Here is a 25,646-nt window from a genome sequence, read left to right on the forward strand (position 1 = left end):
TTCTAAAAGAAGGTGGCAGGTGCATGTCAACTTTCCCTACTCCCTCAGGATGACTTAATACTTGAGGTTCCTAAGAACCATGAGCAGCATTACCATCACTTGGAAACTTTAGAAAAGCCAATTATTGGGTCCATCCTAGACTAACTGAACCAGAGGCCCAGGAATCTGTGTTTTCACAAGCTCTCCAGGTGATAATTTTGCAGGAACTGGCCGCAGATAGAGACAGGAAGCTACCTTTGTCAGGAAACAGTGTTTATTCGTTCAGCACTCTCACTGGATTCACATCCAAAGGCTGAGCCCCGAACGCATATACATTTTAGTTTTTTTGTCTCCCATACAAGGCAGCAGTTTGGCATTATTTATTTGATTGGATATTTTGTAGCTGGAGGCAGCAGTTAGCATTACTTGTTACACACTGACTGGTTTTACATAATTATTTCATTTGCATGTTCTATTTGCTGATTGGCTTACAAGATCACCATTTTGACTGGACTTCACCAAAAGTTTGAACATGTAGCCCGCCAAAGTGAAAAGCCCGGGAAAAGAGTAGTACGAAGAAGCAGGAAGTAACTTATTTTCCCTTTTCTTATTCGTGCATTTTTAGAAGGGCCCCTGCCTCAATAATGATGCACATTAAAATTGGAGAAGCATTGCCTCAGCCTCTCCCTGCTTAGAAATCCGACAGGACTTGGGAGACAGGTGAAGAGGTTTGGAGACAGTGGCAAGATTTCAACACCACAGAGCAGACTGATGGCCTTTGTCCATGGAATCCATTAAAATATACTTTCAATGCTGCCAGGCTGAGCTGATGAATAAAAAATAAGCAAATTTCATATCTAGCCATCAGACTATTGACGATAATCATCCTTCAGGGTGAGCAAACAGCTTTACCAAGCCCAGACGATTGACACAATTTGTTGTTGGGAGAGAACTTTCTGTAAATAGATGTTTGAGAAGAATGTGGAAGTTGTGAAAAGAAATCCACGATTCTGAAATATTTTATTTTAATTTTTTTAATTTTTAGTTTTATTTTGAGTTGGAGTCTCACTCTGTCGCCCAGAGTGGAATGCAATGGCCGCTCCTGGCCCCCGCAGCCTCTACCTGCTGGGCTCCAGTGATCCTTCCGCCTCTGCCTTCCGAGTAGCTGGAACTACAGGTGTGCGCTACCACGCCTGGCTAATTTTTTTGATTTTATTGTAGAGATGAGGTCTCCCCAAGTTGCCCAGGCGGGTCTCGAACCCGCGGGCTCAGGCAATCCACTCACCTTGGCCTCCCAAAGCGCGGGATTACAGGCTGAGCCACCGAGCCCGGCCTCAGTAAATTTTAAAAAATACTCTTATTTTTTTGTCTCTCTCTGTCTCTCTTACACACAGATCCCCCCCCCCCCCCCCCACAAATCTATGCACACATACATTCACAGTGAGATTTCATGACACATGAGACAGGATAATATGGAGTTCATATGGGTGCCTGAGTGGTAAGATCATCTTGAAGAACCAGATGTGATGAAGGACTGGTATGAGCTATGAACTAGTTTCATGGGGAACATGTGAATATATTATGGAGGCTGAGTAGCTTCTGGGGCTACCATCAGAATTTCAGTTCTACCTCCTAACATCTGAAAAATACACTGAATTAGGAAACTGGATTTAATGTAGTCTGGTCTTAACTTTCTGGAATTCGGATATGACTTGTCCCAGCAACCAAAGTAATTCCATCCCATGTAAAGGAGAGATAATGGGGAATTAAAAAATAATGAGCACCTGCACTTAATTTGTTGGTTCTTTAGAGGGGTTCTCTTCATCAACATCAGCTTTCTGTGCTACTTTCCACCAGGTTATAAGGAATCCTGGTTTGCTTGAATCTTAGACCATTGTCCTTCCTTGAAGGATGTGATTGTTACAATTACCATCTCAACCCTCTGGCATTTAACAAAGATAAAATTGATCACTTCAACTGAATATAAGCAAATAAACAAAGTCACTTATAAGTAAGATAATAAATACATGAACAAATACAAGATCCCAACTTTTACTGGACTTGGCAGGCTGTCAAATTGTTACTAAGTGACCACCCTCACATTTTTTTTTTCTGTTGCCACACAGTCATGATAATTTGTCCTCTGGATGCCAAAGTACTGTCGAGAAAAGGAATTCTAAAGTTGGGTGTGAGAGATCATATAAATCTCTCATTCCAGACTCCAATGACTCCTGTCTCTTTCTTTATATGGAACTGATTTTTTAATTTCTGTAGCAATGAAAGACTAGTGCCTAAAATGGCTGCTGGGCCTTTGTTTATTGATCAATCTAAGCCTGTTGGATGGGAAAGCTAACCATTGGCTCAGACAGCTCGGCAAGTTTCAATTTGGCTGCCTCTACTTTCAACATTGGTTGGCATCATAAACAGGCATGGATGTTGGAGGAGCTTAGAGTACTAAGAGACAGTTTAGGGTGATATTTTATTCCTAGTTGTTATCTTTTAATGAAATGGCCCTTAATATAATCTCAGACTAAATATTATGGCAATATTCCTACTTGCAGAGTCTAAGGTTTTAAGGTAAAGCTCTGAGTAGATGTATTTTCCTTATCTTCCTAAACTCTTAGATGAAAGTTGCCAAAAATGTGTGTTGGCATGTTCCAAAGCACTTAATCAGTTCTTGTAGACTATTACAACCTGTGTTCTGTACCAGGCACTTAATTATGCATATTCCATGTGTTATCATATTTAGTTATCACAACAAACTTTTATGATGGTTATTATTCCTTCCTTTCACTAAGAAATAGAGTTTAAATAAAATTATCCAAAGCATAAGATGGCATAAAATTGTGGCAGAGCCAAAACCGTGGCTCTTTCTGTCTCAAACACCCAGTTTCTACTAGAAACTGGCAGTTTCTACTAGAGCCAACCGACAAACTGGAAACTCTGAGTTGTCTTTTCTAGGCAGTTGTCTTTTCTAGGCAGTTGTCTTTTCTAGGCCGTTGTCTTTCTAGGCAGTTTCTACTAGAGCCAATCGACAAACTGGAAACTCTGAGTTGTCTTTTCTAATTGTGGTATGAATGCAATAGTCTTAGGACACATATCAACAAAAGTCCTTATTTCTTATTCATATTTCTCAGTACTTGGCCAGTCATGGAAATAAACTCTGTTCTTCATGGTCATGATCTTGAAGAAATTGAGATTAACCCAAAGGAAATCATGTATTGAAATGTATGTTGATTTATACTGATTAATCTGCCTGTTTCCAGAAATATTTGAAGAATTGTAACAAAAAAAGCAAATTTCCTGAAATTCTCTAATGAATCTGATCGATCTCTCTCTCTCTCTCTCTCTCTCTTTCTCATGCCTTTGCCTCTATTTCTCTGGCAGAATTTGCCAAATTATTATATCTTGTGTCTTCTTTCTATTGTACTTGTTTGATTCCATCAAGGTAATCTTGAAGGCAGGAACTCTCTGCATTCGTCAGGGTTCTCCAGAGAAACAGAAATAATAAATGTATACTTTAAGGAATTGACTCATGGAGGCTAAGAAGTCCCCTAGTCCGTAGGCCTGAGACCCAGGAGGCTTGATGGTATATATTCCAGTCAGAGTTTGAAGGGAGAAGAAAAGAGATGTTCTAGCTCAAAGACCTGCTGGCAGAGAGAACAGATTTCTTTTGCTCAGCCTTTTGTCCTATGCAGGCCTCCCATGGGTTACAGAAGGCTCACCCATATTGGGGAGGGAATCTGTTTTATTCAGTCTACCAATTCAAATGTTAATCTCATTCAGCACCATTCTCACAGACACACCTAGAATCATCTTTAACCAAATATCTAGGCACTCTGTGGACCAATCAAACTGACACATAAAATTAACCTCCACATTCTTACTATCCATGCATCCTTTCCAATACTGGGCACATATTCAGTACATATTCTCTGAATGACGTTAGATGGGTTATCCTCAAAATATGACCCAGATATACTCAATCAATTACTAATACTTAATCCTTGGTCCCCACTTTTCCCACAATCAACATTGATGGAAAATGTTGGAATTGCCTCTTTTCATGGCATAATTTGCTCTAGAGACAGACTGATGTTTTGACCTTTCCTGTCTCAGGCATAATTCTGGCTTAAATTGTTGATTGATCAAGTATCCATCGAGCCCCTGCTATGTTAACACTGTGAGCAAGATCCTGTGAGAGGTGCTGAGATGACTGGGGTTTAGTCTAATGAATAAAGTGTGGCAAACTTGTGACATCCATGCATTTAATCTTTACAAGTCTTGCACATGTAGAGAATGAAGCTGATGGCAAGAACCTGAATTTGAATCTAGGTATGTGTTCCATTTCAGACTCACTACAAAATGAGTTGTTTGCATTCATTATTGTTGATTTTATGGCAGAGACTTTTTTTTACCTTTTGAACCTTTTTGAGTAAACTTTTGCAATGAATGGAATTGAGGCAGCATGGTGTAAAAACAACACTGGATATCGAAATAGAAGATCAGAATTTAAATCTTATTTACACCACTTATTGGTTACATGATCTTTGCCAAGTTACTTGACCTACTGTAGTCAGAATTTCTTTGATAGAATGAGGAAGTGAGATAAAATGTATTGATCTCAATAATCAGTCTCTTCAGGACAGATAAACCTTGAATATGTGTCTTAAGTTAGCTTGCTCATTTCTACATTGATGACAATGCTCCATCTTAGATAAAGAGTGAATTATATCATTAAAGAACATGAGTTTTGGAGTTTATACTAATGAGTAAGGGCTTGAATTCTCATTCTGTTACTTTCTTGCTGTGCAGACTTTAGCAAGTCAATTTGTTAATTTCTCTGAGTTTCAAATTTTCCAGAAGTAAAATAATGTGAGTAATAACTATCTTATTATATTTTTATAGCTATAAAATGAAATGAGAGTGGTTAGAAAGTTCTTGGCAAAAGAAGGGTCTTAACTTTTGGCATTTAAAAATAATGATATATGTTTATGTACACAATACATATTATATATATATTCTCAATTTCATTCTTAAAATCTATATCTATTACGCTTTTCTTAGAGTTATCAATTTCACCTAGGAATTGGTTGACCCCTTGTGAAATACATTGCTTGACCACTTTTAACTCTGACTCTTATATTCTTCAGAAAGTAAGATAATTAGAAATTCCTTACTGTAATCTTCATGTAAAATATTTAACAACCATGGCCAGGATGATCCCAGGAATAAGATCACACACATAAATTATTTTCTTTATCCTAATAATATTGCTTTTAATGTCTATTCTAGACATATGTGTTTGACCAAAAACAACCAAAAATTGTTTGTATTATTACCAAATCCCATTTTCCTCAAAATGTCTATATTTACTTAGTTTCTTACTTTTTCTTTCCCCTAAAATATATTATATTTTAATCAACTTCTTCTATTTTTGAGCTTCCAATATGTTTAACCCCAAAAGCTGTTATTTTGCCCTTGCTCTTCAGAAGCATACTTACACTAATGCATAACTTTCATCTTTGTCATATATTTTCAGTGATCTTTTAATTGGTACAAATGGGTTCATTTTTTCCCTTGTGTTTAAGATCATTATGTTCATCATAGAATGTTAAATGTAATTATCTATTTTCTCTTTCTCCCTCAAGACTTTGTTTCTAGACATTTATTTCCTGACTCCAGATCATTTGCCTAGGTTTATGGGTCTCTCTCTCTCTCTCTCTCTCTCTCTCTGTCTCTCTCTCTGCCTCACCATCCTATCTATCTTCTTCTATTTCCTGCTGCCCTTCTGGCTTCACATAAATCAAAGCATTTGCTATTTGTATAAACTGTAATATATAATTGTCTTAGTCTGTTTGGCTACTATAGCAAAATACTATAGACTGGATAGCTTACGAACAACACAAATTTATGTATTTATTTATTTATTTTTGAGTTGGAGTCTCACTGTTGCCCAGGCTGGAGTACAGTGGCATGCTCACGGCTACTCCAGTGTCGACATATTGGGCTCCGTGATCCTTCCGCCTCAGTCTTTCAAGTAGCCGGAACTACAGGCACATGCTACCATGCCTGCTAATTTTTGACTTATTGTAGAGACGAGGTCTTACCAAGTTTCCTGGGTGGATCTCGAACCTGGAGCTCAGGCAATTCACGCTCCTCGGCCTCCCAAAGTGCTGGGATTATAGGCTGAGCTACTGAGACTGGCCCAGAAATTTATTTCTCGCAGTTCTAGAGGCTGGAAAGTCCCGGATCCAGGTACTGGCAGATCTGATGTCTGGTGAGCCCCTACTTTCTGGTTTATAGACAGCTATGTTTTTGCTGTGTCTTCACAAGGTGAAAGAGGCGAGAAAAGTTTTTGGAGTATTTTTTTTTAATAGGGGCACTAATCTATTCATGAGGGCTCCATTCTATGACCTAATTACCTCCCAAGGGTTCTACTTCTTAATACCATCATATTGGTGGTAATGTTGCAACGTATGAATTTGAGGGACATAAATATTCAATCTCTAACAATAATATTTTAGAAAAAATAACTATGACATTCTACAATGGCTACTATTGTAGTGATTCTTGAGAAGCTCACACTTTCTTGCGAATATCAAAAGACATTTAAAAAAATAGAGATGGTGGTGTTTACTCTATTGGTTGTTATGCAGTGGCAATAAGGCGCACTTTTGAAAACTTGTGGTATTTATGTTGACCGAACAAACAAATTAAAGAAAGAAAGAAAGAAAGAAATCTAACAAATAAATGTAAAATTGCATCCTGGTAGTGGAATGCAACATGAAGAATAAATTGAATGTGGCAAGAGAGGCTGATTTAGTATTTTGGAAAAAGGTGATCATAGATTTTCTGTGGTGTTGTTGACAGTAGTGGCTGAGAAAAAAAGATCAAAAAAGATCAAGGATGTAAAATCAGTAAGCCTTTGTGATGAATTTGGGATGAATCCATGGCAAACCTCAGATCTGTAATTTACTGTTTGTGCGAGCTGAGGGAATCTACCCACCTATCCCCTCTGGTTCTCTAACAGTCTGGAAGCTGGTACTAATAATATCTACTTCATAAAATTATCAGTTCACAAAATTGTCCATCAAGTGGCAAAACAAAGAACCATTTGGGACTCCTGGACCTCAAGTACCTATTATTCCAAAAGGAGATTATTGAGGGTAATAATTTTCTTACCCTACAATTTGTCTTTACAAGAGGCAGAAATAATATCTCTAGGCTATCCACATACCTTGATTACATTTAAATTTCATGAAATTTACTTCTAATAAGTTATTCCAATTAACAAACCATCTGGTGTTAATCTGAGATAGAGATGACTGAAGTGCTTCTGAATAAAATCTTTCAAACGTTAAATCTCCATTCTAACATTATAGATTCCTAACTAGAGTACTCAAATATTTACTAGGCTTCCGCTAGGATATACATTAATACACATACCACATTCTATGTGAACTATTTTAATCACATTACAGACCACATATACATTATTTATAGATTTAGTCTTCCTGAATACCCTAAGTTGAGCCTGTGGGAGAAAAAATTGGTATGGGTTAACACCACCTAGAATTCAGAATTCCTTTTCATTAAGTGATACTATGTCAACTTTCCTAGTTAGGTAGCAAATCTTACAAAGTGTAATTTTCCCTTAATACTTAAAGAGAAGAAAAAAATGATTCATTCTAGTTAATGATTTGCTTTTTTTTTTTTTTTAATAGAAAAACAGTGAAGTAAGTTATTTTATCCTTTTGGGTGCTATTATTATTTTTCAGGAAGATAGATTTCCCAAATTTTAGGTCACTACAAATCAAAGTCCTATTTTGCTTTGTCTCTGTCTCTGTCTCCCATTGCAGCCTTTCCCTCACCACTAAGTCCTTCATTCTGACTCTATCCTGCCCCCACAGTCTTTGTTCTTTAGAAGACACTTATTAACATTTGCTAATGTATGCTAATGATCAATAATTAGCATTTCTGATGTGAACAAAAGCAGTGCTACAAAGAAAGGGTAAAGATGTGTACAGAGTTCAGCCAGCCTTTTAGGCTTCTTTATGCCTTAGGAACAATCCTCTTCTTTCAATTGTTTTACAGTTCTTCAGTGTTTTTTTGTTTGTTTCGTTTTGTTTGTTATCCATGAATCCTGACAACCATTTTTCTTCATGACTTGGAATATTGCAGAAATGCTATGGAGGACAGAAAGATACCTCTTTTTCCTCAATAATCCAAGAATATAAGCCTAGCTGCTAAGGGTTTATCACACACATTTGTGTTTTCATCTGGTTGTTATTTTGGTATCCTATTACTATAAATGATTTTAACCACAAAAACTCACACAAGAGAATGTATTTTCGTTTCACCACACTTATTTACAGTGGTTGCCCTTTATGGTGGTAATTGCAGTGTGAAAGCACACACTCTGAATATATATATATTACGATAGCATGGTTAAATAAGAAATGTTCCCTCCCTCAAATAATCTAAATGCAAAGAAAATGCAAGACTTACCACTTAGTTTTTCATAACCACAGAGAGCTCTAAATGCCTTTGTAAATAGCTAGTGCAGTTATTTATTTATTGACTATGTATAGTTAAAAAAAAAAAAAAAACTGACCCTTCCAAACCACATAGAGTAAGAGCTGGGGTTTTTTGTTCTTTCTATAGACCGATGGTGTTGTGAAATACCTAATTGCAGTTTCTCACAAATACTTCAGCATGTAATTGGCCATTTGAAGAACTGTGCTTCAGCATTTCATATTTATTCTTCCAGCTCAGGGGTGGTAGAATTTGGAAGCATATCAGCTACCCACTTTGCTCAGCCTGAGTTTAATTATAATTTCATGTGCAATAAAAACAGAAGGAAAAAGTGCAAGAAATTTGGTCTGCATCCCTTTCCCCTCCTTATGTATATATATAAAAAGATGTATGTATTTCCATTGTAAAAGGATAGAGTGAATAGATCTTTTTTCTTTCAGTTCGCCTTGGAGTTTGCCATACTCTCTGCGACCTCACGGTAAAATATGTATCTCCACAGACTTCATCCTGCTCCATTTATCAACTACAACATTTAATATTGTGTTTTTAATAAAGTAGGCATCAGTAGCTATTTATTCTCTACTTCTGGAGGCCCCCAGAGCCTCAAAAAATGAGTGTAATCTATAAGGAAAAACATCGAAGAATGACAGCTTTTGTAAGTTTTATTTTTAGCTGGCATCTCTCTTTTGGGTGAATGAGTCTTACCAAAAACCAAAATTATTATTCTTTTTGTAATTTTAAAACCACAGAGATTGAAAATAATTATTTAGTATCTCTAAGACATTATAGTGTTTGCAAATATGACCAGATTTAGAAGCTTTTATTATATGTTTCCATTAGAGTGTTTTTGAATGTGTGTGTCCCTGGTTTTCACAAAACTGATCTTAAGGAGAATAAGAAAGATGCAGGTACACTCAGAAGGAATATCAGCCTAGGCCTGTCAAATTAATTTTTTTCCCCAGATACTTTATGATATTTAGTATAATGACCGTTTGGTGTGCTTCCCACTCCTGATAATTTTAAAAAATGTTTTATAGTTTACAGCTTTATTAAAGTATTTGATTGCTATCAGATCTTTTTTTATTTTTATTTTTTTGAGTTGGAGTCTCACTCTTGTCGCCCAGACTGGAGTGCAGTGGCATGTTCACGGCCCCCGCAGCCTTGACCTGCTGGACTCAAGGGATCCTTCTGCCTCAGCCTTCCAAGTAGCTAGAACTACAGACACATGCCACCACACCCAGCTAATTTTTGTAATTTATTGTAGAGATGAGGTCTCACCAAGTTGACCAGGCTGGCTTTGAACCCCCAGGCTCAGGCAATTCTCTCACCTCAGCTTCCCCTCGTGCTGGGATGACAGGCTGAGCCACCACGCCCAGCTTGCTATCAGATCTAAATAATTCTTTGCTTCACTCATGGCTTCTGAGATATACTTAATTCCATCATTTGAAGGAGTTGGGATTGTTAATGAAGGACGATGGTGCCAGTGAGACTCGGTACCCTTGGAGGCCAAGAGATTTATTAGAGCAGCGGCTACAGGGAGAGGGAAGGAGGTCTGTAACCGCCTGGTGGGAAAAGGGAGTGAGAGAGAGAGGGCGAGAGAGAGGTCTGTATTTATCGGTTTGGGGAGGGGGCGGCCTGTGCTCTCTGAGCCTGGCCGTGCCAGCCAGAGCCATCTTAGGGTCTTTATTGGAGGGAGCTATGAGGTAGTATTCCTATAGGGAGATAATGTTTGTACATGAGTTTAAGTTTCGCGTGCGCGGGAGAGGCAGGAATTTACGGCCTTTGTTGTCTTTGTTAGGTTCCCTATAGGGTTGATGCCATCTTGGGAGACGTCCGTCTGGCTGTTTCCTGTACCTTTCAGTTATAAACAAAAGTCATGAGCATCTTTCTTTCCTAATCTAGAAGGAGCAAAAACAAAGGGTGCTGCCTACTCAACCTGAGTCAGATTTAATGTCTTGAGTAAATGGTATTCTAGAATAAAAAGAATCATACCCCATCATTTTTATTCAGCTTTGTAGACAGTGGCTTCTGTTCCCTATTTCGCACACGCCAGTCATGTTAACATCAATGAATGGAAACAGAGAATTGGGTCATTCTCTATATGGAGATGATACCTGAATATGGCTTGATGACTCCATCTAGCACCCAAGTGACTCACTATTGGAATTCTTCTTGAGTCTTTTTTAGGGCTAACTTTACTCATTCCTTTTGAAATTTTGATTGATTTACTTTTTATTTGGTTTTTAGAAAAGCAGAAAATTGAAATGCTGTTCTTGGCTGTAGCTTAAATGCATGCTCTCTCTCTCTCTCTCTCTCTCTATATATATATATATATACACACACACACACATACACATATTATATATAATTATATACCTATAAATAAATACATATATGTGTATATATATACGTATATACACACATACATACACATATGTAATTTTCCCCATATCATGTCTGTATCATCATCCTCATTATCATTGCTACAATAAAAAATTGGAAATATGAGTGACTACTGGATAGCCTTAGACATAGAATTTTTAGAGCATAAAATTGTGTCTATTCATAAGGATGCTGCATTTGAAGGATTAAAAATATATAGCTTCTTTTTTATAGTTTCACTGGTCTTTTTTTCCCCCTTGATAGCAGAGATTTCCTATTTTTGTTAAGGGGTGCCTAACTCTTTCCCTATGGAACAGGCCAAATTTTACTTTGGAATCCTGTCTCTTTTTTTTTTTTTTTTTTTTTTTTGGAGTTGAGCTCTCTGTATTCCAGGTTGTATCCCAGTGGTATGACCACAGCTCACTGCTACCTTAACTCCTGGGCTCAGGCAATCCTTCAGCCTCAGCTTATAAGCAGGAGGAATACACCATCTTAAAAAAAAAAAAGTACCTTTATTTTATTCATATTTTCTGGCTCCTCACCTTCACATTTTTGTTAAAGCAAAATATTTTTAGTAGAGATAGCTGAAGGCAGTCTATTTTTTATTAATCTGAGGTTACAGATATATGTAAATAGCAAATATTTACTTATAATATGTAGCAAAGACCAATATGCAAACATTTACTTTATATTAATTTTTTCCTTTATCATTTCACCCCATTTTAATTTTTTTACTTCTTTTTTGCTGTAGTTTTCTTTTTGTCTCCATATTTCTTTCATTCTTCTTTTTATCTTTATTTTCTTTCTCTTTCCCATCTTTTAGTTGCCTACTTTTGAACTGGCATACAGTGGACCCATATATAAGCAAGGGGTATGTTAATGTGTTGTTCAGTCTCTTAACAAAGTCTCAGTCAGGGACTCACAGTCCAGGAACAAAACCAAAAGCAACAATGAAGTTAAGGAATTATTCATCTAATTTGCCTTGTTTGCATAACAGTATAAGGGGTTCATTTTATAACCTACATCATAAATTTCTCATTCTCATTGGTTGTTTCCTATCAGCATATAAGAACATTTTGACTAGCAAAACTAGCTGCCTCCTGTTCCTTATTGCCCATTTTCTCTTAAAGTCACTTGAATTCAGGCTTTGGCTCATAGAACTTACTAAATCTTTGCCTTCCATACCATTTGACACAGGTTAATCTTCAGTCCTCATTGAACTTTGTTTAACATCTCTTTGATGCATATCACTTGCCTTCCTATTTTCCTTCCATTGAGGTGATTGTTCATTCTCAGTCTCTTTGGTTGGTTCTTCTCCCTGTTTTCATAATTTTGGAATCTCCTTTCTGTTTTGTTACACTCATTTTCTTTCTTTTTTAAAAAATATTTACTTCTTTTTCCTTTTTGAGTCAGACTTTCACTCTGTTGCCCAGGTTGGAGTGCAGTGGTATGCTCACAGCTGCTGCAGCCTCGGCCTAGTGTGCTCACCTCAGCCTCCTGAGTAGTTGGAACTGCAGGTGCACACCACCACATCCGGCTTCTTTACGCTCATGTTCTTGATTTTCTTACCTGGTCTTATAGCTTTAAATACTATGCATATGCTGATAGTTCCCCAGCTCATTTCCAGCCCAGACTTTTCTTTTAAACTCCAGGCTCAAGTATTCAATACTTACTTAACATCACACCTGGATGTCTAATAGGCATCTGAAATCCAACATGTCAAATTAAACTCCTGGTCTTCCACACCTCCTACTTAAGCTATTTTTCATCTACTTTTCTCACAGTTCTATTCTGCCGGTTGCCTAGGTCAAAAGCCATGGGGTTGTTCTTGATTCTTCTCTTTCTCTCACATTCCACATCATACCCCATAGGAATGATGCGGGTTCATTAGATAAGATTTGGAACTGTGCTTGTCATGTAATAGATTAACAGCCTTGTGAGGGAGTTTATTCTGAGGTCAAGGCACCCCATTTGTATGAGAGAGGCCAATGTTGACATTTCCTCACACACACAAAAAGGCACCCTGAGGAGAAACACAAGAAAGTCCAACAAACAAATGTAGTATATTGCTATTATAGCCCAAATAGGCTGGGTTGGATACTTATACCTAACTCAGACTTCATTGCCATAAAGTCATTCTTTGCCATCAAATAGCATTTTCTCTATACACCTTTAGGAGTGCACAATATGCACTAATTGAATAAACACATTTTCAGTTTCCAAAACAATAACTTGGTGTGACAAACAGTATTTCAAGAGCTAAATATGGGTTAAGGAATTGGCAATATCATTTAACTCTTCCTGTCACCTGGCCGCTGTGTGATCCTGAAGGACCACAAACTACTTTCGGCACCGTAGATTAAAAAAAAGAAACCCAGAACAATATCCACTTTTCTGAACAACTCCAATGCCTCTGAAATATGACATTTTGCTGTTGTTTCTTTTTACTCTTTTTAATTACCGATCCTATTTGCATGAAATGAGGATCTGGGTTGTCTAGGAGTTCATCTGTTCCTACTGCATATTCCTCTCTTAAAAACCCATACGTCCATGCAATTTTGCTTGCTGTCTCCAACATTTTGACATACTTCCCCTCTTCTTTCACTATCATTCTCCCGTCACTCCCCAGGAGAGAAGATTATTTTTAAAGTGCATGATCAATAGGCATTGGGAAGCCGCCAAAGCATGAGAGGATCATATGATTGGGAATAAGTTACTAGGGATTGCTGGGAGAAGCTATGGCAACCGGCCATCTCAAAGATTGTCAGAAAGGAAAGACAGTCTGCAGTTCCCATTCAAGTATTTTGAGCTCTTCCTTTGCACAGACTTTTGTCTTGGAGGGGCTTCTTAGCTTGATTCTTTAGCATTGCTTTGAGTTGAAGGAGATACAGACCAGTGATGACAGTTACTTTTTAGGCTGAATGAAGTTCCATTAAAACCAAGCGTGGTCTGGGGATCCTGATAGAGTCTTAAATCTGGTTGTAGTGCTGCTGTTTAGTTCTTCACACTGATGACGCATTTGCTGAGGGTTTGAATCAAGAACAAAACAAGTATTATCACAATGAATATAAGAAGTGACTGTTCCATGTCCAGACAAAGGAATGCTGTTAAGCAAAGCAGGCACCTGGTGAGAATGTGGAGACGAACAGGCACAGAGCAGTAACACTGTTGGAAAACCAACTCAAGAGAGAAGGGAATAGGCTATTTCAGCAGCCCTGTTCATCGCATCCCTTAGAAATCATAGCTTTGCTTTAATTTGCTACTTGCCCCCATAGGGAATGTCTTCCCTTGCAGATTTTTAGGTTTTATCTAATGGTTATTTATAACTATCCTTTCTGTAGCAGAGAAGAGGAGCCATGACTTCAGCCCTGTTTTTTCTCTCTCTCCTGGTTGCTAGAGAAAACTCAATTGTTGCTTATCTCCTTGGCTTAGGAACATTTGATTCTGCTGTTTTTATTTACTCTAGGCTCTTTCCTAAAGATTTACTTGTAGTTTTGTTCATTTAGTATTTTTTCTATTTTATTTAATTAACTTTATTTAATCGTGTTCTAATTAATTATGATGTCAGTATAATATATTGTGCACATTTAAAAAAATTTTGCTTTGGCTATGCATGTTATAAAACAGGCTGTAGGTCAGTATTTGCTATTCGTCCTCAGCTGTTTCTATATTGTACTTAACTGATAAGACCCTGCATCAAGGCTAATTTTACATCATTAAAATTCCTTCCTTGGGAATATGTCTTTGACTGGAGAAGCTTAGTGGTGGGATCAATTGCAATAAAAGATCCTGACCTATTGTAGAATGTGAAATATCTCCTTAGAAGTGTCTGCCTTTATTACTGCAAACTCTCAGTGGTGACATAAAGATCTTTGTCCTGTGCAGATCCAGTTACAGCCCGCAACAGAAGGCATATGTCCATGCTGAACAAAAGAACATTTATTTTCTCATTTTGTGGCTGATGTTGAGTGATAACATTTTTGCATATCCTAAAAATTTTTATGCATATTTTGTTTAAAGACAAAAAGTGCTTTTACAATAATCTGCTTTGTGAATGGAATTTACACTCTTGGCATGCGTTGCCTTTTTAATATGCCTGTCAAGTTCTGAATAATAACCTTTGGCAGTGCATGAACAGAAACAAAACCAGAGATTGTTTCATCTGTTCACAGCAGCACTGTTTGTCATTTTTGCTTTTTTTGGACATATGCTATACCATCTTAAATAAAAATATGATAGAATTAATATTTTGTAGACAAGTTACTAGACTTTTGCTTTTAAGAAATAGTTTGGGGCAACCCCTTTGGGTCCCCTCCCGCTGTGGGAGCTTCTCCGTCCTCTCAATAAATCCTGGTTTCTCAAAAAAAAAAAAAAAAGAAGAAATAGTTTAATTTTTGCCAAGGCAAGTCATGGAGCTCTGTGTCTGGGTGACAAACAAACCTGTGATAAATGGACATTAGGTTGACAAGGAAAAAATATGCCACAAATATATCTTTCTTTTTACTATACTATTAGACATTTTATAAAATCTTTATATGCTGTTATAAAACACAAAGTAAAACTAAAAACAGGATATATGAGTATGATGAAGAATAGACAGAAAAAAGTGTTCTTAGACTTGAAAAGAACTGTCAAATCACCTGTCTTGACATTGTCAAGGGGAATCAAATATTGGGAGACGTACACTATGTCAATATAATACCTACAAAAGTAATTAAAATTGAAAAGATCAGACTTTAAGCATTTTCTCTAAATACTTCTTGGTGCTTCATAAAATTGGTTGGAAAGAATTGATCTCTATTTTTAAATAATTAATTTTGTTATATTATCCTAGTTGGTTTGGGCATGTAGATATGGCTTTACTAACAATTTAATTTCTCGTAAAATGAAATTACCTAACAAACTCCAGATCTACCTATTGTAATACAGAGTTTATTTTGGTTGAAGTTATTTTGAACTGAGATGATATGTTCTGCAAATCCCTTAAGGCAATGAAACAGAAAAATCTTGGCATAATATTGTATAGCATGTTGTAACTATATATTTTAATAAATAATGCTCATTTGACAAGTTTATTGAAAAATATTTTATTAATTGCACAAAACCATTATGATAAAAATAATTAAAAATTTGATAAAATTATGATACAGATAATAACAGTAAAAGCCAGTTACTAATAATTATACAGGCATTTAAAATAATTGCTATACTTTTTTTCTCTCTTCAACAGTACAAATTCAAGTAGAGGAAAAAGAAGATGATACTGAGGAAGAAAGCTCAAGTAAGTGGTGATAGTCCCTCTTGGGATATGTTTTTGTGGCATAGTGGTAAATTCAGGGAATCCATCCTCTTATTTTACGGTTTTGAGCTTATCATATATATGCAGGAGTATGTATGGATAATTTTTGTTGGTCTCACAAGAGAAATCAAGTCCGGCAAATAAATTCCCCATTCTAGTTTCTATTCAAGTGGCATTTTAGGGGCCAAGAACTTAGCTCCTCTGAAGATTTGCTAAAAAATCAGCTAGCAAAAGGCAGATTAATAGAAAAAAAAGTCATATAAATTTATTTAACCCACATATATGAGAGCCTTCAAAATGAAGACTCCAAAATACAGGAGAAATTGTCTATTTTTATGTCCAAAGTATGAACAGCCATGTAGAAATATGATTGAACAAAAATGATATGCTGTAATGTTAATAGACCGAAGTACAATAAGGCCTGTCTGTCTGGATTCTTTTTGGTCACTCTGACCATACATTCCTTTCTTCTGAATATGGAGTAGGATCCTCTCTGGAATGGGAGTCTTATGACCTACAGTCAAACAAGATAAGTCAGATTCATTCTTCCTTCCTTCCTTCCTTCCTTCCTTCCTTCCTTCCTTCCTTCCTTCCTTCCTTCCTTCCTTCCTCCCTCCCTCCCTCCCTCCCTCCCTCCCTCTACTCCTTCCCTCCCTTGCTTCCTTTCTTGTTGGAGTTTCACTCTGTCGCCCAGGCTAGAGTGCAGTGGAACACTCACGGCCACCCCAGCGTCGACCTGCTGGGCTCCATGGAGCCTTCCACCTCATCCTTCCAAGTAGCCAGAACTACAGGCATGTGCTACTACGCCTGGCTATTTTTAAAAAAATTTATTGTAGAGCCAAGGTCTTGCCAAGTTGCCAGGGCTGGTCTCAAGCCCTCAGGCTCAGGCAAGTCACTCACCTGGGCCTCCTAAAGTGCTGGGATTAGAGGCTGAGCCATCGAGCCTGGCCTAGATAATTTCTTTATGATGAGCTTTTACACAGATAAGATGGAGGGAAAATTAAAGTAATATTTCTAGGTTTTATGACTGGCTCTGGGGGAAAGGAAGTCTGGTTTCTATGACCTAAAAAGAGAGATTCTAGTTTCCATGGCTAGCCTTGGGAGAGAATGGAACTGAGAGGAAGGAAAGCAGGAATAGGCCAGAGCAAAACTTTTGCTTCTGAGGGCCATCATTTTGGGGTATTATTTTCTGAGCCTCAATGGCATATACACACCCACCCATTTATGAGTTGTCCATGATCAAGTAGATGGTAGTTAAGAAAATTTTGCTCTTTTATTTCTCCCCTCTTTTCTCTGAAAAAGGCTTTGACTCTAAAAGCATTTCTTTGAGACTCAATCTACACAACAGACTAGAGAGGCTATTTTGACAAATCCAACCAGGTGGCTCAATTAAAATGAATGAATGTGTTATTTTGTACCAAGTTCATGGATATTTTGTCTGAATTGCTCTGCCTGAATTGCTCGAGTCTGAATTGTGACTGCTTTCCAGGCACCCAAACTGCTCATGGACTGGAACATGAGAAAGACTATTACATGAGGAAAGGCTTTGATTTTTACCAAAAATGAAAGAGCAACATCTAAAGGAGAGTTCAATTTTAGGAACATTGAGACTATCAGTTTAATACCCTGAGCAAATTGTGGCAGTCAGTGAATGTTCACAATGCCAACCAACAGTTTTTATTAATTAGGTGCTTCCTAGATGAAAACAGCCGAGTCTTACACAGATCCCACGTTCCAAGACTTGAATAGTCAGTTGAGTCCATTCTAAAAGATAGCATTGTACACAAATCTGCAGTTAGAAGGCAACTATAAAACATTCATTTTTAAGAGTCTGAGTGTTTGGAAACTAGATAAAGTACGAACTCTTTTGTTTCTAAATGGTAATAACTAAATTTAATGACACACATTTCATCCGTGGTAAAAACTATACAAGTTTCGTAGTTTAGTCTTTTAAAAATATTTTAATGAGCAAATTTATTTCTGGATTCTCCCTCATCCCCTGACATTCATCTATATTTATCCTTTTTAAAATTCTTAAAAGCTACTTTAAAATTTAAGTCCACTGCAATTGAAATCATTACCTCTTCAAGGTGTTGACATTTGTTTTTTGGTCCAGAATATAATTTATTCTGGTGAATATTTGATGTGTACTAAACATGCTGTCATTAGCTAGAGTGTTTTATAAATGTTAATTTGGTCAAGTTGGTTGATAATGCTGTCTCCAATCTTTATTTTTTTATTGTGATAAGAACACGTAACATGAGTTCTACCTTCTTAACACGTTTTTGGTACAATACAGTATTGTTAACTTTATAAGCACAGTGTTTAAAGCAGATTTCTAGAACTTAATCTTCTTGGATACTTGTAACTTTCTACCCATTGAATACAAATTCCTCATTTTCCTCTCTCCTTGGCCCTTGACAACCACTATTCTACTCTCTGCTTCTATAAATTTTACTAACTTAGATATTATATAAGTGAAATCATGCAGTATTTGTCCTTATGTGACTGACTTATTTCACTTAACATCACATACTCAAAGTTCATCCATATGATCACAAATGGCAGGGTAAAATTGCATTTTATTCTATTTTATAAAGATGTGGGATACAATTCAGGGTTAGGTATACAAATGTTGATTATGAAGATACCCTTGTTGATGAGGCATGCCCCTCCATCCCCTAGCAGTTTCCCTCAACTGCCAGTCCCACTCCCCTTTCCCTGACAGTTTTCCACTACTGCCAATCGCTTTCTTATAGTATAATTGTTCAAGGTCACCTTATGAGTGAGAACATATGGAACTCAGTTCTTTGTTTCTGTGATAAATCACTGAGTGTGATCGACTCCAAATCCATCCAATTTGCTGCAAAGTCCATATATTTGTCCTTCTTTATGGCTGCATAATATTCCATTGTGTATATGTACCACATATTTTTTTTATCCAGTCCAGCTTCGATGGGCAACACAGTTGGTTCCGTGTTTTTGCTATTGTGACTAGAGCTGCAACAAACATGCGTGTATAGGTATCTTTTTTGTAGAATGATTTGAGTTCCTCTGGGAATATTCCCAATAGGGGAATTGCTGGGTCATATGGAAGGTCAATTTCTAGTTCTTTCAGAAACCACTACACTGTTTTCCAAAGAGGTTGCACTACTTTGCATTCCCACCAGCAGTGTAGAAGGGTTCCTTTTTCTCCGTATCCTTGCCAGCATCTGTTGTTTGTTTTATTAACAAGAAGATATACGGGCAGCCAACAGACACGTGAAAAAGTGCTCAGCCTTACTCATCATCAGAGAAATGCAAATCCAAACCACATTGAGATACCACCTGACCCCCTGGGTTAGTGAGAACATATGGTACTCTGTTCTTTGTTTCTGTGAGGTTAGGACAGAGGGTGAGAGTGGGCAGCCTTGTCTTGTTCCAGTTTTTAGGGGAAATGTTTTCAGTTTCTAGGACTTCTTGCATTTTAAAGGCTGAATACTATTCTGTTGCAAGTATATAATACATTTTTTTATCCATTCATCTGTTGATAGACATTTAGGTTATTTCTACATGATGGCTGTTGTGAATAATACTGCAATGAACTTGGGAGTAAAAATATTTTTTCAAGATCCTGATTTCAATGATCTTCCATAAATACCTGAGAGTGGGACTACTGGATCATACGGTGGTTATATTTTCAATTTTTTGAGGAGACACTGTGCTGGTTTTCATAGCAGCTATACTATTTTACAATCCCATCAACATTGCACAAGAATTTCGATTTCTCCACAGCTTTGTCAACACATTGTATTTTAATAATAGACATTCTAACAGATGTAAGCTGATATCTCATTGTGGTTTTTGTTTGTTTTTGAGTTGAGGGTCTCATTCTGTTACCCAGGCTGGAGTGCAGTAGCATGATCACAGCTCACCGCAACCTCAGCCTCGACTTCCTGGACTCAGACAATCCTTCTGCCTCATTGTCCCGAGTTGCTGGAACTATAGGCACATGCCACCACGCTCGGCTAAGTCTTTTTTTGTTTTTTTTTTGAGTTGGAGTCTCACCCCTGTCACCCAGGGTGGAGTGCAGTGGCATGCTCATGGCCACCACAGTCTGTACCTACTGGGCTTAGGAGATCCTTCTGCCTCAGTCTCCAAGTAGCTGGAACTACAGATGCGCACCACCATGCCCGGCTAATTTTTTGATTTATTGTAGAGACAAGGTCTTACCAAGTTGCCCAGACTGGTTTGGAACCCCCAGGATCAGGCAGTCCTCTTGCCTCAGCCTCCCAGAGTGATGGGATTACAGGCTGAGCCACCATGCCCAGCCTGATCGACTAATACTTACAATTTTTTTTAGAGACAGGCCTTGCTACGTTGCCTAAGCTGATCTTGAACTCTTGAACTCAAGCAATCCTCCTGCCTATGCTTCCCAAAGTGCTAGGATTACAGGTGTGAGGTACTGTACTCGACTCATTGTGGTTTTGATTTGTGTTTTTCTAATGATTAGTGATGCTGCATGTCTTTTTCTTTCTTTTTTTTTTTTTTGAGTTGGGGTCCCACTCTGTCACCCAGACTGGAGTGCAGTGGCCGCTCCTGGCCACCGCAGCCTCGACCTGCTGGGCTCCAGCGATCCTTCCTCCTCAGCCTTCCAAGTAGCTGGAACTACAGGCGCGTGCTGCCACGCCCAGCTCATTTTGATTTATTGTAGAGATGAAGTCTTGCCAAGTTGCCTAGGTGGGTGTCGAACCCGCGGGCTCAGGCAATCCACTCACCTCAGCCTCCCAGAGGTGCAGGATTACAGGATGAGCCGCTGAGCCCGGCTGTCTGTCTTTTTCTATATCCATTGACTATTTGTGTGTCTTCTTTGAGAAACATCTATTTAAGTCCTTCTTGAATTTAAAAATTGGCTATGATTATTATTTGTATGTTGCTATTGAGTTATGAGCATCATCGCTTAGATCTTAGATAAAAAGCTTTCAGTGTTTTGTTTTTAATATTAGTTCTGGGCTTTTCTTATAAGACCTTACTTTGTTGTGATAATTTCCTTGTATCCCTTTTTTATTTAAAAATTTTATTGAAAATTTTTATATGAAAAGGTGTGCAATTGTGTCATATATTTTTTCTGTATCTATTAAAATACGCATGTGATTTCGTTCTTTGTTCTGTCAATGTGGTATATCACATTATTTGAATTTTGTCTGTTGAACCACCTTTGCAGCCCAGGGATAAATCATCAAGGTGTGTAATCCTTTTAGTATTTTGCTGAAGCTGAATTCAGTTTGCCAGTATTTCACTGGGGACTTTTTTCATTTATGTTCATCAGGAATATTGGCTAGTAGTTTTTTGAGTTTTTTTCCCTTGTTGTATCTTTGTCTGGCTTTGATATTAGGATAATCATGATCTTATATAATAAATTTGGAAGTGTTCGTTTATTTTCAATTTTATGGAAAAGTTTGAGCAAAATGGACTACATTCTTTAAATGTTTGGCAAATTCACCAGTGTGGTCATCAGGTCTTGGTTTCTTGTTGGGAGGGTTTTGATTATTCATTTAATCTTCTTACTGGTTATAAGTCTGTTTTTTGTTTTGTTTTTTCATGACTAATGCTTGATAGCTTGTGTTTCTAGGAATTAATTTTTTTCTTCTACATTATCTAACTTATTGGTATTTAGTTGTTCTTAGTAGTCTCTCATGAACATTTTATTTCTGTGACATCAGGTTTTATGTCTCCTCTTTCATTTATGATTTTATTCATTTATATCTTCTCTCTTTTTTCTTAGTTTACAGTTTTGTCAATTTTGTTAATGTTCAGAAACCCAACTCTTAATTTTATTATTTTTTCTATTGTTTTTCTAGTTTCTATTTTATTTATTTCTGCTCTAATCTTTGTTATCTCCCTTCTGTTAACTCTGGGCTTAGTTTGTTCTTCTCTTCCTAGTTTCTTGAGGTGTGAAGTTAGGTTTTTAACTTGACTTTTTTCCCCTCTTATCATGTAGGTGTTTAACACTATAAATTTCCCTGTTAGGACTGATTTGCTTCATTACATAATTGTTAGTATATTTTGTTTTTATTTTCATTTTTCTCAAGATATTTTTAAATTTCTTTTGGTTTCTTCTTTGACTCATTTGTTATTTAAGATTGTATTAGCTGGGTGAGGTGGCACATGGTTCTGGTTACTTGGAAGACTGAGGTGGAAGGATCATCTGAGCCGGGCAGGTTGAGGCTGTGGCGGCTGTGAGCACGCCACTGCCCTTCAGCCTGGGTGACAGAGTAAGATTCTGACTCAAAACAAACAAACGAAACACAAACAAACAAAAAAGAACATATTGTTTAATTTTTACATTTTTGTGACTTTTCCAGTTTTCCTTCAGCTATTGATTTCTAGTTTCAATTCACTGTGATAGCAAAAGACATTTGATATGATTTCATTCTTCCTAAGTTTGTGAAAATTTGTTTTTTGGAGAAACAAATAATATCTAATGGAGAATGTTCATATGCATCTCAGAAGAATGTTTATTCTGCTGCTCTTGGGTGAAATGTTTTGTATATGTTTACTAGGTCCATTTGATCTGTAATGTTCACAGCTTCGGTTTTCCTTATTGATTTTCTGTCTAGATATTCAAGCCATTACAAAATGTGGGGTAATAAAATGTCCTACTATGATTATATTGCTGTTTATTTCTCTTGAGTTTAGTTAATGTTTGTTTTGTATATTAAGGTACTTTGATGTTGAATGTATATGTATTTATACAGGTGATATCTTCCTGGTGAACTGACCCTTTTATCACTATATCATTCCCTTATTTTTCTCTTGTGACAGTTTTTTACTAAAAGTCTATTTTGTCTGATGTAAGTATAGCCACTTCTGCTCTCTCATGGTTACTGTTTGCATGACATCTCTTTCTCTATCTTTTAACTTTCAGACTGTGTGTGTCCTTAAATTGAAAATGAGTCTCTTATAGTTAGCATACAGTTGGACAGTGTTTTTCATTTTTTAAATTTATTAAACCAATCTGTGTCTTTTGATTGAGGTGTTTAATCCATTTACATTGGAAGTAATTATAGGGAAAGACTTACTATTACCCTTTTGTTCATTATTTTCAATTATTTTTTGAATGATTTTTGGATGATTTTTTTCTCTCGCCATCCTCTTTTATATTTCACCGATATTCATTGTAGTAATATACTTTGATTCCTTTTGCTTTTTTTGTGAATCTTTTATAGGAATTTTATGTGGTTACCATGGTGCTTACATAAAACATCTTGTTATAACAGTCTATGTGAAGCAGAAAACAATTCAACATCAATTGCATTCCATAACACTTTTACTTACCCTGACACTTCATGTTATTTATGTTTTGACTTATATTTTAAATTATGTATCTATTAACACATTTTTATACTTTTTTTTTTTGAGTTGGAGTCTCACTCAGTCACCCAGACTGGAGTGCAGTGGCTGCTCCCAGCCACCGCAGCCTTGACCTGCTGGGCTCCGGTGATCCTTCTGCCTCAGCCTTCCAAGTAGCTGGAACTACAGGTGTGCTACCACGCCCGGCTAATTTTTTTGATTTATTGTAGAGATGAGGTCTTGCCAAGAGGCCCAGTTGGGTCTCGAACCCGCGGGCTCAGGCATTCCACTCACCTTGGCCTCCCAAACGCGGGATTACAGACTGAGCCACCAAGCTCAGCTTATTTTTATACTTAAAAAAAAAAAATTTTTTTTAGCTGTTGTACTAAAATGAAGTCATTTACATAACACCATTAAAATATTACAGCATTCTGTATTTGTCTAAATATTTATTTACCTTTATCAGATAATTTTATATTTTCATATGTTTTTGTCTTAGTGTTTAGCATCCTTTCATTTCAACTTGGATAACTTGCTTGTAAAAAAAGTCTAGTGATAAACTCCCTCAGGTTTTGTTTGTCTGGAAAAGTCTTTATTTCTCCTTCATTTTTGAAGGACAGGTTTGCTGGGCATAGAATTTTTGGTTGACAGTTTTTTTTCTTTCAGTGCTTAAAAAATATCATTTTACCTCCTTCTGCCCTGCATTGTTTCTGCTGAAAAAGTTGCTTATTGTCTTATGAAGATTCCCTTGTACATTATAAGATGCTTTAAAAAAATTTCCTTGAAAATTCTGTCTTTGCTTTTGGTAATTTAATTATAATATGTTTTGATGTAGATTTGTTTGGGTTCATCTTATTTGAGGCTGAGTGGCTTTCTGAATCTGGATATTCATTTCTTTCCCCAAATTTGAGAAGATTTTGGCCATTATTATTATAACCTGACTGGCTTCTTAGGCCCACTGCCCAGAAAAACTGAGATCAATGCAGCTGATATAGTAAAGAAAGAGTGTAATATCACAAAGCAGCTGAACAAGAAAAACAGGAGATATTTATCAAAACCACCTCCCTGATAATTCAGAGGCTAGGGTGCTTAAAGAGGATTTGTAGGCAGGGAGCTAGGGACGGCTAATTGGTTGAAGATAATGTCATGATGGGGTGTCAAAACTGCTGGTTTCTGGGAGGGAAATCACAGGACCAGTGGAGTCAAATTTTTGGTATGTGTTTTGGACCTGAGTAGGTCCTCAGGTCCATGAGAGTGCAAAGACTAAAAAACATCCCAGACAACATTCTTAGGTTTTATAATAGAGAGGCTATTTATAGAGCAATTCCCACTACCATCAGCTACTGACCCCTGGACAGTAAGCCACTATTGAGGTCTGTGGGAGGTGGGGTCCCTGGAGATAAATGCTGCGTGTACCCTTCCAACCAATCAAACCTTGGGATATCATCAAGGGGATTTGTGTTCATTATTTGAGGGAAAATATTATTGTCAGCAATACAGGCAACTTTCTCAGGGGTCAGGACATGAAGATAATCAATTGCTGTTTACTGAATTGAAAGCAAACTTAGAAATAACATATTTGTTCATTTCTAACCACAGTTGCACCTTTCCAGGGCACAGGTCTCTTCTACAGTTTTTATCCCACAAGCCTATATTAGTTTTATATAGGCAGTTTCATTATTTTCTTTGAACAGTCTTTCTGGCCCTTTCTTTTTCTTCTCTTTTGGAACTTCCATAGTGTACATATTGGTTTGCTCTATAGTCTCCCATTAAGTTCTCTTCATGTTTTTTAATTCTTTTTTTTCCTTTTTGCTCTTCTGATTGAATAATTTCACATGTCCTGTCTTTGAGTTTGGTAATTCTTTCTTCTGCTTGATCTAGTCTGCTGTTGAACTTCTATAGTGAATTTTCAGTTTGATTATTATATTCTTTAATCTTGCATTGTATCCTTCAATATTTTTATTTGGTTCTTTTTTTTTTTTTTTTGAGTTGGAGTCTCACTCTGTCGCTCAGACTGGAGTGCAGTGGCCACTCCCGGCCACTGCAGGCTCACCTGCTGGGCTCCAGCGATCCTTCTGCCTCAGCCTTCCAAGTAGCTGGAACTACAGGTGCACCT

The 25,646-nt window shown here is 37.1% G+C and overlaps 1 protein-coding gene across 1 annotated transcript in view; it reads left to right on the forward strand.

Annotated features, from left to right (window-relative positions):
* Nucleotides 1-25,646, forward strand: part of TMC1 (transmembrane channel like 1) — a 269,325-nt gene that overhangs the window by 121,282 nt on the left and 122,397 nt on the right. Inside the window, exon 4 of the mRNA XM_008069917.2 lies at nt 16,130-16,180. Within this exon, the coding sequence (XP_008068108.2) occupies nt 16,130-16,180 (51 nt within the window). The remainder of the gene's footprint in view (nt 1-16,129; nt 16,181-25,646) is intronic.

Source organism: Carlito syrichta, unplaced genomic scaffold (assembly GCF_000164805.1).
Source record: "Carlito syrichta isolate Samal-C Ts95f unplaced genomic scaffold, Tarsius_syrichta-2.0.1 Scaffold312501, whole genome shotgun sequence".
In the NCBI taxonomy this organism is placed as follows: Eukaryota; Metazoa; Chordata; class Mammalia; order Primates; family Tarsiidae; genus Carlito; species Carlito syrichta.